The following is a 15,841-nucleotide window of genomic DNA, read 5'->3' as shown; positions in this document are numbered from 1 at the left end:
TATACTTTAAGTAAGCTACTAGTTTAGTAGTGCAAGTAAACTTGTAAGTGTTCTTTAAGTGAACTTAACATCATACTTATAGTTTACTATTCAAATATTATTTCTGCACATTAAATATACTATTATGTTCCTATTTAGGTACTCATTTCTACTTGAAAGATAGCCTACATTTAACTGAACAGCAACAGAAAAATATACCGTGATAACCTGACTTCTCTTGAGACTCCCCAGCTTCCCAGTTAATGAAAGCCCGCCGGCGCGTTGACGTGATTAGTTACAAGGTAGTTTGTGATGATCTCTTCGGAAAAAGAGCCGATTTCAAGCCACGTTTTTGAACTGGTTCACTGGTTTGTTATTGAGAAAATACTCAGCAATGGTGTTGACTTATGACTTTGCACTTGGTTTGTCTTAAAGCATAATAAAAACACCACAAACATTTATAAACAACACTAAAAACTTTAAGTAGATTTGAAGTAAATTCTTATGTATACTACAAGTGAACTACACAAAACTTCACTTACTAGGAATTAGGAACATATCTGTTTTCTTTATAAATCAATATTGTTAAACAATGTAAGTTTAAGACCGTATTTAAAACTAGGTGGGAAAAAAATATTTAATAGGTTACTCAATCAAAAGAGTACTTAAAGGGATGGTTCGGAGTAAAATCAACCAAGGGTCCTTTGCACCATGACCTCGAGCCAAACACCCCCTCAGAAGCCTTTTTTTCCCTTGGACGAACATTATTAAAGTTAGAGCTTATTTAGAGAAATCAGCCGGATGGCTTAGTGCAGGCGCTAACGGATCCAAGGTTGTATCTCGTAAATTACCCGTCTAATAATGCCCAGAATGGTACCAAACTTATAAGGTAGTACAAATAGGTTCTGTACTCATAAAACAAGGCACTGGAAAGTTTGTAAGTACATCAGGAGTTTATTTAAATAACACTTGCCTGACGGCTCATGCTACCGCTAACCCGGACGTCGACGTCACTTCAGTGGTTTGGACGTAAAAGTCCTGGCAGAAAGCGATGCATAAGGATGTAGTGTAATGACGCCCAGTTCCAGGAATGCACTAATATTTTGTTGGTAGCAATTATTAGTTAACACTAAGTTGTTAACACTTCGGAAAAAATAATAATTCGTTGTTACACTGCATCCTTAGCAGTTAGCAGTAGCATGAGCCGTCAGGCAAGTGTTATTTAAATAAACTCCTGATGTACTTACAAACTTTCCAATGCCTCGTTTGATGAGTACAGAGCCTACTTGTACTACTGTATAAGTTTGGTACCATTCTGGGCATTATTAGTGGGGTAATTTATGAGATACGTCCTAGGATCCATTAGCGCCTGCACTAAGCCATCCGGCTTAAATTTCAAAATAAACTTTAATAATGTTCGACCAAGGGAAAAAAGGCTTCTGGGGGGGGGTGTTTGGCTCGAGGTCATGGTGCAAAGAACCCTAGGTTGATTTTACTCCGAACCATTCCTTTAATTATACTTAGAATACTTAATTATACTTTATCTTGATCAAAAGATTGAGTACAAGTATAGGCCAATACTTAAGTGTAATTTTAAGTATATTTCTGAGAAGTACACAAAAAAGTATACTTTCTTATTTTTAGTTTAAAAGAAGTATACTAATAGCACACTTGAATAAATTTGTAAGGGGCATTCTAATTTTTGATTAACTACTCTCAGGTTTAAACAGAAATAAATGGGAACTGGTCAGTATATCATATTAATACACATACCACCTGAACTTTTGATTCTGAAATTGTGTGCTTTCACACTTGGTTAGAAGAACCCTGAGGAACCCAGGAGCACATCAAAAAGTGCACACCTGTGAAAGCACGCTAAATGGGATGTAAATTCTAAAGAAGTTTTCTTGTATTTGTTTCAAAGAAGTTTGCAAACTTAAAGCCATAACTCCACATGATTCTTAGTTGAGCAAGACGAACTCAATACCCTGGTGTAGGAGACAACTGCCTCGGCAGGCAGCGATTTGTCAAGTACAAACATAAAATAACCAAATTAACAAAAGGGCTCAGGCTGGCTTATTCTGAGAACCCTGTCTGAGACTGAACACATGCATCCAGCAATAGTTACTGCTGTTGGATGAGGATTATTTTGGGTTCGCTCTGATCCCTACTAAAAAAACCAGAATCAATAGAGCTTTTAAATTGTTTGTTTTATATTTAGTTCTTACAAAACTATAATGAATTACATTAGATTACAAGCACTTTATATCTCGTAAACATTATGAGATGAATTTTAAATTAATTACAAAGTGAACAAACAACAGCTGTTCATTCAATCACTCATGTATGAAGCATCACTATTAGTATTGCTCAGCTAGGTTAGGGATTTGAACAAACCACTAAACATAAGGAGTTAAATCAGCATTAAAGGTTATGCTTTTTTGCATTTTCAACTTTCTTTAGTGTGTAATGTTGCCGTTTAAGCATGAAAAATGTCTGCAAAGTTACAAAGCACAAAGTCACTCCAGTCCAAAGGGAGTTATTCCCTACATCAGTAAGCACGGTTTCTGAACTCCCTCAAACACCTCGATTGTAGTCTTGAGTTTTCTTCCAGAAACGTACACGTCACAATATTCCTCATTTAAATAATTCCCGACCCAAGGCATAAACCAAAAAAGTGGCCGAGGCCTGGTTGAGGACTAAGTTAGTAGTGTGAAACTCACGGTTAGTTAAGGGGCGTGACATTTTCCAAACACGCTTGAAGCAGTTGACCAATCACAACACACTTATCCAGCTGACCAATCAGAACAAATTATGCTTTTCAGAAGGAGGGGCTTCATAGAGAGCAGAACTAAACATAGTGTTACTGACAGACTGGGAAGAGTGGTGCTGCAATAGTGTGAAATATTTTAAATAATGTGTGTTTTGAACATTCAATCATGAAAACCTATTGTAGTAGACCTCAAAAACAAGGTCTGATCTTCACCAGGCAGACAATAAAACGGGCCAAAAAAGTTCTAAAGATTTACACTGAAAGAGGGACTTGAACCATACCTAGAGACTAGAATATCAGAGTCTTGAGAATGCATGCTCTTTTGGCTTGGGCTATAAGCATCCACCTTGAAACCAACTATAAACCACCTCAAATTGCAAAACACTTCAGCAACCAAATTGCAATGCCCTGGCAACCACCCTAGCACTCAGTTTAAAAACGTAAAATGTTTAGAAGTGGAACTATAGATGTGATTATCAGTGATTTCAGAGCATTATATACAGAAACGGTCTTTGACTTGTCTGTTTAAACAACAGCTCTGTCTATTAAAACTTCATGCTTTTGAACTTTGTACAGAGTCAGTTGGGGTGACAGTCACAGGGAAATATATAGGGAGGCAGGACCTGTTGCTATAACCATTATTTCTGTTGGCAGGCAAATAGCAATTCACAATTATTCACACCATCTCTCTATCTTCTCTCTGGGATGTCGCTTTTCTGCTAAATAAGCGATGCCCAAACAGTACTTCTCTGTTGCCATGCCAACGGCTGTACTGTATCCCTCACTAAAGTGAGCCCCCACCTCCGCACTTGGCAGACCTTCGAACGCAGAGAGAAACTTCAATTACTTTTCCTCCCGCTGCAGTACCTATTACGGTCAAACGAGACGACATGGCAGGCCTAGAAAAGCGCCTGGGCCTGCGTAAATCTGCACCCATCGTCTAGTGCAGTGACAGGAAGGGGTCACGGGGTTGCTCCTTCAGGTGATGTGTTTCCATAGCGCTGTGCACACAGAGGAAAAGACCATATATGGCTAGTTCTTTATATGACATTCTCTTGCCTTTTACTAGGTGACTGTTTAACTGCAGAGCCTGAAACGGGCGGACTGCGCAAGCTCACTTCTGTAGGTGGCAAGCAAACGCCTTCACTGTTTATGCTTCTGCAGATGTCTCCTTTTGTCCATGTATGAAATGGGTCAGATATATGATGATTGTGCAGAACCCAGGGGCTTGACGTAGCCTCAGGAATACCATGACTTTAGCAGTGATGTGAGAGAGTTTAATGAGACACGGTCCTGAGGTCTGGAGATCGTTCGGTTGAGAAGGCTGACAGGGACAGCACACTTACGATAGTAGGCCATGTGGGTTTTGTGACGGGTTATGTTCAGATTGAAATACTAGAATAGTGCGCACTGTGCAGTATGCATTGTCTGCTGCCTAATTCTCAAAATAGTATGTGAAAATGAACCCAGGATGCAGTGGCAAATGTTTCAAGCATTTTTGTGACGTGACCTCACTACATTGGCATGTTTAAAAGCAAGCATCCATACATCATCACTTAGCATGTTATGTTATGTATATATACTGTATATATATATATATTGCTTTTTCGTGCAGAATTAACATTTGTATGCTTTGAAAACTAAATGTCTCCAATATCTGGCCAAAGTGTCTGAATATGTGTCTGAAAATAACAAGGAAACAAAACTAGATACTGTCTGAATAGAACAAGAGAGCTAGACAGTTGTTTGAATATATATATATTTAACTTCAATACCCTAGCAACAAGCTGCATCTAAATTTGCTTTTACCTAGTTGCAGATAATCATACATAAGAAAAAACAATCTTATTAGAGAAAATAATGTAATGAATCATTTCACCTTTGCCATAAACTTATTCTATAAAAACTGTTGTACTCTGAAAATGAAATTTCTATCATTAATTACTCACCCTAATTTCATTCCAAACTCTTAAGACCGTCGTTCATCTTCGAAACACAAATTAAGATATTTTTGATTAAATCCGAGAGGTTTCTGAATCAGCCATAGGCAGCAACGTCATTGCAACTTTCAAGGCCCAGAAAGGTAGTAAAGACGTCGTTAAAATAGTCCATGTGACAGTGGTTTAACCTTAATGTTATGAAGCGACGAGAATAGATGAAGGTCTTATGGATTTGGAACGACATGAGGGTGAGTAATTAATGAAAGAAATTTCCATTTTGGGTGAACTAACCCTTTAAGTTAGGTGCATAGGGGAAATCTACCACGCCAACAACACGACATACAAAATCATCACCATGTAAAATAGTTACGGTTTTCTTTCACCACAGATTCAGGATCTGCTGTTGGTAAATTATTGGAGTAGCAGGAGCACATTTTGTAATATTGCTTTTACACAGCAGTTCAATAAACAAGAAGCTATTCCTATTCCAATTTCAGCCAGTCACTTTTGTTCCTGAATGAATCAACGTTTTGAACAAATCAGTTGAATGACTTGTTTATAAAGGCAGTCACTGAAATGGTATATATTATTATTTATAAAGATCTTTGCTTTTTGGAAAAGGAGATGTTGGTGTTGATTTAGCTTCTGTCACACTGGGAATTGAAGGTTAGGTGCATTGCATTGTTGGATACAGTATTCTACACAGTGAGCTCTGTTGTATACTGCATATTTTGGCAGATGGTTTGCTGGTCTGGCCATTATCAGCCACAAATCAGTCTGACTACTGTCTTTTTAAATTATACTGTAGTAATTAAGTGATGCAAATGAAGCCCAAGGGCTGGCTAGACCAGACACACGCCACTTAAATACACAAATGAAAGCTTGATCTGAAATGCACACGGTTTGATATCAATACTTAAGCCTATAGTGCTTTGCAAAATCTCTCAATAGACACACAGGGGTTGCATTTGTAAATACAAGCATGTGTATTCGTCCAACAAGACGGCCGTTACGACGATTGCCTAAAAAACTGTGATACAGCAGCCTTGATAAGAGCCAGAGAGATGTTAGATATAGATAAAACAAAGTGAGAGAAGCAGTGCGGGGGTGGGAGGAGATGGAGGGCTGGAGGAGGGTGATTTTCAGAACAGAAAATGACGAAAAGCAGAAGCAAAGAAACAGAGCAAGGATGGAAGGATATAACATAGGTTAACCTCAGAGCAGTTTAAGTATACTCATTTAACTGTGTGTGTCGTTGTGTGTTATGATTATTAAGACTAAAGAGAAAATACTAAGAGGAAAATGGTAAGAAAATGGCATGGTAATAGAAAAATGATACTGCGAAACAGGAAGAATTATTAAACTAAGTATTTTAGTTTAAATGTCAGTCAGATTTTTTTGTTCTTTTCATTTATTTATTTTATATTGCATGTACACTAAAGTTCAAAAGATTTTGGTCAGAAAGATTTAAATTTTTTGAAAGAAATTAATACTTTTATTCAGCAATGATGCATTAAATTGATCAAAAGTCATGAGACTAAAGACTAAAGACATTCTAAGTGTTACAAAAGATTTCTATTTTAAATAAATGCTGTTCTATTGAACTTTCATTCATCAAAAAAATCCTGGACAAAAGTATCAATGTTTCCTCAAAAAATATTAAGCAACAAAACTGGTTTCCACATTGTTAATCATCAGAAATGTTTCTTAAGAATCAAATCAGCATATTATACTGATTTCTGAAGGATCATGTGACACTAAAGACTGGATTAATGATGCTGAAAATCCAGCTTTGCATCACAGGAATAAATTACATTTTAAAATATAGTCAAATATAAAGCAGATGTTTGAAATTGTAGTAATATTTAATATTACTGTTTCTACTAAATTTTTAATCAAATAAGTGTAGCCTTGGAGACGTCTTTCAAAAACAATACAAAATCTTACCAACCCCAAACTTTTGAACAGAAATTTAATACATGAATACATATGTTACCAATGCTTTGGTATTGTACAGCTTTGTCAATAAATGTCAATAAAAATGTACATTTAGTAAGTGTGTAAGTATGTATTCATATTTATTCATATTTAGTTTGCAGCCTTCGGCCTTCTTACCATGTTCTGTAATATTAACTACAGTTTTATATTCCTGAAGTTAAAGTTGGCATGAAACGGAAGCTGTGCTAGTCTTTTCTTCCCTATTGTGACATATATATCTGAATGAAACGACTTCTGGAATGAGAAAAATGTAGGGCGGAATTTAATTTTGTCCTACGGGAATTGGTTGGCTTGTAGGAAACTAAATAGCGGCAGATCTGAGTGTAAGTTTGCAGTCAGTATAGAGCCCAATCCTCCACCGAGACGCACGTCATGAACAGAACAGAAGTTTTGAAGGGGAGGTGAACGTTTTTTATTGAAGATTAGGAAGGCATGTGAATTAAAAAATAATAATAATGATGTGCACGTATAAATCGTTTATAATAAACATTGCAATATTATGTAAGAAAAATAAGAATTGTCCATTTTGATTTTCCATCGCAAAACGGTGTTGGATGAGTTACTTTTACATTTCATACATACAGTTAGGTTTTACCTTAGCAAGCCCCACTGGTAAGGGTGAGCTGATTCTGGACCAGGACTCTTACTTTAAACATACAGGTCATATTGTCAGGGAGACATCTGTGATGCCAAAAGAAGCCAGGTGTCTGCCCAACTTCGTCCATCTCCATAAACAGCTTAAGTTGCTCTGTTAATGTCAGATAGAAAGGTAAGCTTATGAGTCATATTACCCTGTACAGATTCCCAAAATAATATCTGTCTGCCTGCAACCTTTCATTTGACTGACCAATCACCTCTCACTGAGTAAACAGAGAGGAGTGGACCTTCTCTGCTCCTCCTCGCAGTGGGTAAGAATCCCCAAACGCAGGGATTTGTACTATGGAAGCGCCACATTGAGCAATGATACAATATGTAGAGTGTCTTCTATTTTGCCATTGTCCTGTATTAGTGCTGCTAATATGTCTAAAATACAACTATCTGCTTTATTGTAACTCTCTCCATCAATTTCCTTGAACAAAAACCTTCTCAACAACTTAAAAAATATCTTCTCATAATGCTCGCTTCCTTCTACCCTGCTGAAAAGACCCATTGAAGCAGGTTGACTAACTTGTTCATCCTTGTGTGAATACCATCATACTAGCATTTCAAAACCCAATATGGTATCTCTATTTACTAAGGGATATTACCATAATATTTCCGTCCTCAAGTTTGGCTCAGTCCGTTTTTTTTACCCGTGTACTTCCTCTATCCCATGCGAACAGCAGCAGAGTTCTCATGTCTTCGTCCAGGAAGCTCAGCAGTAGTGGTGAATCGTTTGCACTCTGTGGTTAAGTTTCACCTCGGGTCAGGACTGTCTCCGTCTGAAACTCATCAGCAACAAGAGGGGTGGATATTCAATTGCATGCAGCTAACAACACAAACTCTTCCATCCATATTATTAAGTTATGCGCCATGTAGTATTTCAATTACTTTTGGTTCTTTTCAGCTAAAAAAATGGCAATAGGCCTGTTTCAATTTATAATTTCGCACAATTTATGCATTTATGTAGGCCTAAGCATAAATTTCTGACAGCACATGTGCACGTACATTTGTGCTTAGAGACCCCTGTGGTGAAAATCAAGTTTTTGATGTTTAATATCTATGTGGTGTTTAAATTAAGACAAACACATGCAAATGAATCAGTCAACACCATTGCTGAGTATTTTCTCCTTAAAGTCCCCCTGTAGTCAATAATTGTATCCTTTAAAAAAACTTGTCTATGATCACCAAAATTACATATTTAAACGTTTTTTCCTTGAAAAGAAAATTCTTCATGTCTTATAATAGCTTGAATATAACTCTGCACCCTTGCCTCTTATAGTTTATGCAGTTCTATGAATATGCAAATTAGCCCCGCCCCCTCTCACTCACTCCAGCTCAGAGATCCACGATCACACGTTGATGTGATTGGTTACAATTGGTAGTTTGTGACGTCAGAAACACCAGCGATTTCAAACTGTGATTTGAGCCTGTCTTTGATTCAATGCAGTTTTAAGGAGAAAATACTCAGCAATGGTGTTGAATTTGCACATGGTTTGTCTTAAAGCATATTAAAAACACCACATATAAACAACATTAAAAGCTTGATTTTCACCACAGGGTGACTGTCCAAAGACAGTCTCAACTGTCTGTCACAAACAAGTAACCAATCCCGTCAACATGTGGGGCGGGGAATTTCTCCACTGACTTTCAAAGCGTTTCTAAGGATGATGATTTTGGGATGGTGAACAGGAACATGGTTCATGTAACATTAGCAACACATCATTAGCTATTTAGTCAAGCCAAAGGCTAATCATATCAATTATCGTTATGTATATAGCATATGTCTGACATTGTAGAGCAATACATAAGCGCATTACCACTTGCAGACGACCCTGTAGGCTATAATTTACTCTTCCAATTCTTCTGAATCAGTTTCTGGTTCAAACATATATACGACTGAATTAAACTAATATTTCCACTTGCCATTGTGTAGCGTTTACTATAGTTGACGAGTAAGGTCAAGGTAAGCTGAGCTGGTGTAATTGAGTGGATTAATTTGCATATTCATGATTCCGCTTATAGCCTACTAAGGTTGTAGAGTTACACTAGCTATATTTTAAGGCATGAAGAAATTATGTTCATACTATTATGCTAAATATGTCATTTTGATTATCAAAGATGAGTTTTAAGGGATAAAATTGACTGCAGGGAGATTTTAAATGTTGTGGACAAAAAACGTCCATTGTCTATTGTCAATATGTAGCGATTTGATGTAGGCAGTGAAGCACTGCTCACACAGAAGTCACTTTCAAACCAAGCAGCTTTCTGTTGGTCAGTGTGGTGGATCCGCGTGACCAACTTAATACAGTAGCCTATCTCTTCATTTAAAACCAAAAGTAAAAATAAAAATAAAAACTCCTGACTGAAGAAATTGCCATACTTCCTGCATAAAAGGGTTAAACGTTGTGTGAGGAGAACTTGCCTCACCCGAAATTCCCAATCACATAGATTCATTTTTTTTTAAATTCGCCCTTGAAAATTCGCCAAAAAGGTAAATGTTCCCGCACCCTCACCCTGATATCCTCGTTCTATGTTGTCTAATCTTCATTATAATATATAAAGGAGCGCGTGCCCAGCCAATACAACCTCACGGTCCTCACCTCTCTCTGTCCTGCTTGCTTACGTCGTGCTCTCTCGCGCGGGAGCAATATCCATGCGCCCTTAAATATCTTCAAGTAAAGCCATTCTCAAAACCAGTTATTAAAAAATAAATAAAATAAAAAAACACGCGAATGTGTTTCGGACTAACTTATTTTATTGTAACTGTAACTCAGAAATGATCAAAACGTAGAATCAAGTTCTATTCGTAATATTTTTATCATTTTAAAATGTGCTTTGACAAATTACACTTGTTTCTAAGAGGATCTATCATTATTTGAAAACTTTATTGAATTAAAACCCAGCATTTGTTGGTTTTCATTCTGGACCCAAGCCTTAAGCACAGGGGATTAATGCACATATTTGTATGTAGTATCGTAGGATCAAACCCGTGCATTTTCTAGGTCCACAGTATCTGTATGACAGCACAGTTCATTGCATCTACATGAGTCAGACCGTAATGAAATGCAAGAAGCATCCTCAGGCAAAGTAGCAGGATGCAAATGTCCAAGAGAGCTGGAAGACGGTGTTTTCACCATCTGCGTCCACTTGGTGATCCAACTGCCAGTAATGGATCAATACCAGCCATTTACCATAAGTGAATCACATCAGACCGAGCAGCAGCAGTGTGGCCAGTAGCAAGACAGCTCTTATTTCATTATCTCTTGCTCTTACCTCACCCAGAATCTGAGAGCTACAGAACAGATGAATCACTCTCATTAGACTCAGAGGATGTATTGCAGAGATTAAAAACAACAAAACAAGTATGCAAGCTTCTTTAATCTGAATGTCTTTAGTGTTTCCTCCCTTGTGCTCACACTAATGCTTTGCTGTCTTTCTGGAAATTTCAGATATCAGTCATCATCATCAGTAATATTACGTGCTTTCGGCTGACCTGAGTGATCTACATTAGGGCTATATAGGTTTGGCTCCCTCTAGTGGATAAAAATATACATTGCTTTCGCTTTCATCGTTTAAGGAAATGTTCTGTACATCTGTATTACTGGTTAAGAATCTGATATGACCGAGGTGCAGCACCACCATTTACAACAAAATAACAGTGAAATTCTGGTTTATAATATTATTCAAAGAATAATGCTACTCCATATAGAGCATATACAATAATTTGTAACACATTTTTAAGTTAAGAATATTCACACTACCGAATAAAAATATTGAACTCAATTCCAAATGACTATTTAGTGTACTTCACCAGTAGTTAGCACTGCTTTTGGAACCTCCATAGGTATGCACTTAAAATCTACCACTGTTGTTGACTCAAGAGCCACATTCAATTATTTGACATTCTTTCTATGGCAAAATAAATAATAGAATGCTAGTATGTGGTTCAATAATCAGCATGTATACTCACTCAAAACACGTTCTTAGTTGTGATGTAGCTCTATATATTATTTCACATCACTATCGTTTTGCAGAATAGAAACAGCCCATTTCTTTCATTGTTGAATTTTACTATCATAATCATTCCATGCATACATCAGCCTGTAATTAACCTGTAACATTAATTGTAAACTACCTCAATTACATAAAATCTTTTAACCAATAATTTTATGAATTTCAGTGGAAATTATACTATTTGACTCAGTGAACCTTCAAAAACCTTGTGAACTATTTTGAAATCATGTGGAAATTAAAACCAAATCGACTACTGAACACAGAACACATTCAAACTCAAGACTACAAGCACAGTCTTAAGAAGAACTCCTCAAGACAAAAAGAATTGTTCCCCCTCAGGTTTATTATATGAAAATGTACAGAGAGATTTTAACGGTAGGACTTCTGGTAGCGTGCGCGAGCTCCAGGTCCACCGAACTTCTTGGACTCGCAGCGGCGGGGATCAGCGACCAGCAGGGTCCTGTCATACTGAATCAAGATATCCTTGATCTCTTTCTTGGAAGCCTCATCCACATCTGGGAGAAGAGAAAATAGAAAAATATGACAATTAATGCAGACACCTTCCACATTCATCTTCACAACATAATGACTACAATGATGCACACTTACATTTCTGATAATAGGCAACCAGGGATTTAGAGATGGCCTGACGAATGGCTGAAAGAAGAATGAAACATGTTAATGTCAGTACAGAAGTTTCTGAACACTGCGGCCTTAGATAAGAATCTATCCATTTACCATTCACTGATTATCATGTTCAAATACTTTCACGGTAAGACAATTCAGAGCAAACAGCTTCCACCATCAGCCAGTGTTACTAACCGTAAATCTGAGCGACGTGTCCACCACCCTTCACGCGAACTCTGATGTCAACGCCAGCGAAGCGCTCCTTACCCAGCAGCAGAAGAGGCTCCAGCAGCTAAAGGAAACACTCAGTTAGTAGACGTATGAACAAAATCTCCTCACACAGAGCTAAAGGACTCTATCCTGGTGACTGTACATAAGTGTACACTTAAAGTTGGACAGTTGTGGCCTAATAGTTAGAGTTAAACTTAACTCAAAGGTTTGATTTCTCATTACTGGCAGGAAATGGCCCTTGATCAAGGCACCTAACCCGCAAAAGCTCTCCGGGCACCGCAGTGAATGGCTGCCCACTGCTATGGGTGTGTGTGTGTGTTCACTACTCACTGCTCCTAATGTGTGTGCACTAACTTGGATGGGTCAAATGAAGAGGGCAAATTCCGAATATGGGTTACCATACTTGGACTTCACGTCACTTCAATTTAAGGGTTAATTCACCCCCCAAAAAATAAATTGTCATTTACTCACTCATGTTGTTCCAAACCCATCAGACTTTTCTTTATCTCCGAAACAAGATGATATTTTAATGTAATCTAAAAGCTTTCTGTCCCTCCATTGACAGCGACGCAACAATCACGTTGATGTTTCAAAAAGTTCCCAAGAGATCAGAAAACTAATCCATATTGAGCGGATTAGTACAAATCTTCTGAAGAGACTCAATCGCTTTATGATGAATGGATTATATTAAGGCTTTTATTCACATATAAACATTCTGTTCATCATATAAAGTGACTCTTCAATACATATTTTTATATGGATTAGTTTTTTGATCTCTTTATACATAGACTGTCTATGGAGGGACAGAAATCTCTCAGATTTCATTTAAAAGATCTTCATTCGTGTTCTGAAGTTGAACGAAAGCCTTCCAGGTTTGGACTGAAATGAGGGTGAGTAAATTACAGAATTTTCATTTTTGGGTGAACTAACCCTTTAAAGTTGGCATGCAATGGAAATTGCCATCATCTATTATTTACTGTTATGACACAGATCCTAGTGGTACGGCTTCTCAGCAAGAAAAAAGCCAGGACTTGACTGTCCATCAGGAATTGAATGGGTCATTGTCATTTGCTAATTGCTACAATCTCACGTGAGTGACAGACGGATGAGAAAAGATGCCATCGTGAAGGGAAAGTTAATGTTTCTGATTAATGATAATGAGGGCACATGAACATTAAAAATTAAGTACACTGATAAATCATTTATAAACAATGCAATATTCCATAAAAAAATTATCAGTCTCAATTTTTATTTCAGAATGAGACTTGAAAACTGGACTGATTTGATTCATGAATGCAAATTAGATTAATACATTGAAAAGTAGCAGAATTTTCCCAAATCTGACATTATTACTTCTCAGGGCAACGAAATGAACATGGTAACAAGTGCTGTGGAGGATGCTGGTAAACAAAACCTGGCATTTCTGTGTTTTTCTTCCACAAAGGTGACAGCACCAATTCCTGATTCATTTTTATTATACTAAAAAAAACAATCAGTATATTCTTTAAAAACCCCACCTTTATTTACCATAGAGGAAAAACTCATACAGGTTTGGAACTGCATGAATGAATGATGACAATGTATCATTCAATAATTGACTTATATAGAGATCTGATTGAATATGTCTATTCCAAGCACTCCATATCTGTAATTAAAGTACCTTGTACTGCAGAGTGGCAGGCTCGATCATCTCAAGGGGTCTTCCGTTGACTTTAATAAGCCCATTTCCCCTCTTGCAGTGGGCAACAGCTGTGGCTGTTTTCTGGTGATGGTGAAAAAACAGATCAGACATCACATCAAATATGACACTATTAAGATGTTATAGCACGATGGTCTTAAATCTTGCTACTGGCATTGCACATAACCAAAGCATTGCACATTTAGGATATTCTAAAAGGCCCAGTTTCACAAACAGGGCTTAAATTAAGCCAGGATTAGGCATTAGTTCAATTAGGGCATTTAAGTAGCTTTTATAAATGTGCCTTAGGAAAACATTACTGTTACATAACTGATGTGCATCTTGAGACACAATGGAACTGATATATTATAGGATATGCCAGGGCAAGTTGCTTTCAGTTAAAACTGCTCAAACATGCATTTTAGTCTGGGACTAGGCTAAAGGCTTGTCTGTGAAACCGGGTTATTATATATTATATGATATTCTTATGATCAGAATTAAGACCCATTGCTATACTAGACACAAGTACAGGCTAACAGTTAGTAAGACAAACAAGAAGCCCCTCTATATAACTACTGAACAACAGAAAACATGACAATCAGATGTAAAAGCAACTGTTTTGTATGAATTACTGCTGTACATGTACACACTGAACTTTCCCACGTGTCAGCAAACAGCCATTACCAACACTTTATTCATCACTCACTGTTAATCTACAAAGGACATATGCTTATTTTACATTTTAATGGTTTAAGAACACATATGCTTTTTTATGAACTCTAACGGTTACGTTTAGTACATAAACTATATAAAAACATTAGATTCACAGTCATTTACAACCGCATACATCTGTTAGCATAGCCGGCTAATCTCAAACCCGCATCACCGAAGTGCACGAGCACGAGGACATACAGCGTTTAAATACTCACTTTACGCCCAAAAACCTGGACAGACTGTAGAGGACCTTTAGCTGGCATGATTCTGGAAAAAAAATAAAATGATTGTCGTTTAATTAAAGCATAAATTATTCTTTAAATACGTATTTTAGTGACAACTGCTTGAGGAACAAACCTTTCGGAGCTCGGGTGCTGTTCGGAGAGGCCGCACAAGGGTTTCCCGTGCGCAAAAGCAGGGGCACTGTCGTAAACAATCTTGTGTTTACGACAGTCGTAATTGTAAAAAAATATTTGTACATTTTTAACACTTCACATTCACAAGATTACAAAATTCTAATATTCACGTAAGTAAATAGATTAACTATTATTTATATTATGATCCACCTCATTTTCCTTTGCAGCTGAAGGAAGCATATCTATTCAGACACATTTCAATGGATGGCTTGAAATCATAGGTTGAAATAGAGATTGAAAAAAAATTAAAAAATAATAGAGCTCCGATCATTCTGATTGCTATACGTACTATTCATTACATCAAAATTATGTTATAGAACATAATTATATTTATCTATTTTGATGTGACTTTTATTCCACATGCTAAATGTTACACCTCGCCACTAGATGGCGCTCTGTTACAAGAGAATCATTCGAAATTTCGAATGAGTTTGGCGAACCAAGTGAAACATCTTTCAGATTTAGGTGATACTTTTAATGAATTTAATGTATTGTATAGGCTAGATTAGGAAACCATTAAAATCATTATAGTAATAATTTTAACCCTCATTTTCTTTTTTTATACCCCAAGGGTTAATAGCTTCTCTAGTTTTAGTTAATAAGATGATCTGACTGTTGTACACTACGCTGTACTTAAGTCAGTTGTGATTATGATTTCTTTTATTGTATTTTTTTCTATAATGTGTATTTGCTGAGGTCAAATGGCCCCTAAACAGAAGCAAAATTACTAGAATGGATTAATGGATCCTGCAAGTAACGTCTGCACAAAATAGTCACAGAACATGACTTTTATGTATTATTAAGTATATACTATATTAAAGTTTTTATA

General features: G+C 36.9%; 1 protein-coding gene and 1 long non-coding RNA gene across 2 annotated transcripts; both read right to left on the bottom strand.

The window, feature by feature from the left end:
- Positions 1–7,299: 7,299 nt before the first annotated feature.
- LOC307157849 lies at positions 7,300–9,966 on the bottom strand. The gene is made up of 3 exons (XR_013821106.1): positions 9,933–9,966; positions 7,983–8,111; positions 7,300–7,438 (listed from the first exon to the last, which is right to left on the bottom strand). It is a non-coding gene; the product is annotated as an uncharacterized lncRNA (long non-coding RNA).
- Positions 9,967–11,671: 1,705 nt separating this feature from the next.
- Positions 11,672–14,995, bottom strand: rps16 (ribosomal protein S16). The gene is made up of 6 exons (XM_079869758.1): positions 14,954–14,995; positions 14,812–14,863; positions 13,865–13,966; positions 12,169–12,265; positions 11,956–12,003; positions 11,672–11,861 (listed from the first exon to the last, which is right to left on the bottom strand). Exons 2-6 carry the CDS (start codon positions 14,857–14,859, stop codon positions 11,716–11,718), a joined length of 441 nt encoding a protein of 146 aa, XP_079725884.1. The 5' UTR covers positions 14,860–14,863; positions 14,954–14,995; the 3' UTR covers positions 11,672–11,715.
- Positions 14,996–15,841: the final 846 nt, after the last annotated feature.

Source organism: Squalius cephalus (genome assembly GCF_949319135.1).
Source record: "Squalius cephalus genome assembly, chromosome: 4".
In the NCBI taxonomy this organism is placed as follows: domain Eukaryota; kingdom Metazoa; phylum Chordata; class Actinopteri; order Cypriniformes; family Leuciscidae; genus Squalius; species Squalius cephalus.
This window is presented reverse-complemented; position numbering and strand designations above follow the sequence as displayed.

Excerpts from the sequence above, each read along its gene's own strand:
- rps16 (XM_079869758.1), bottom strand. The coding sequence starts at position 14,859 with ATGCCAGCTAAAGGTCCTCTACAGTCTGTCCAGGTTTTTGGGCGTAAA. Across the intron at positions 13,967-14,811 it reads TCCAGGTTTTTGGGCGTAAA|AAAACAGCCACAGCTGTTGC; the intron begins GTGAGTATTTAA and ends CACCATCACCAG. Across the intron at positions 12,004-12,168 it reads ACACGTCGCTCAGATTTACG|CCATTCGTCAGGCCATCTCT; the intron begins GTTAGTAACACT and ends TTCTTCTTTCAG.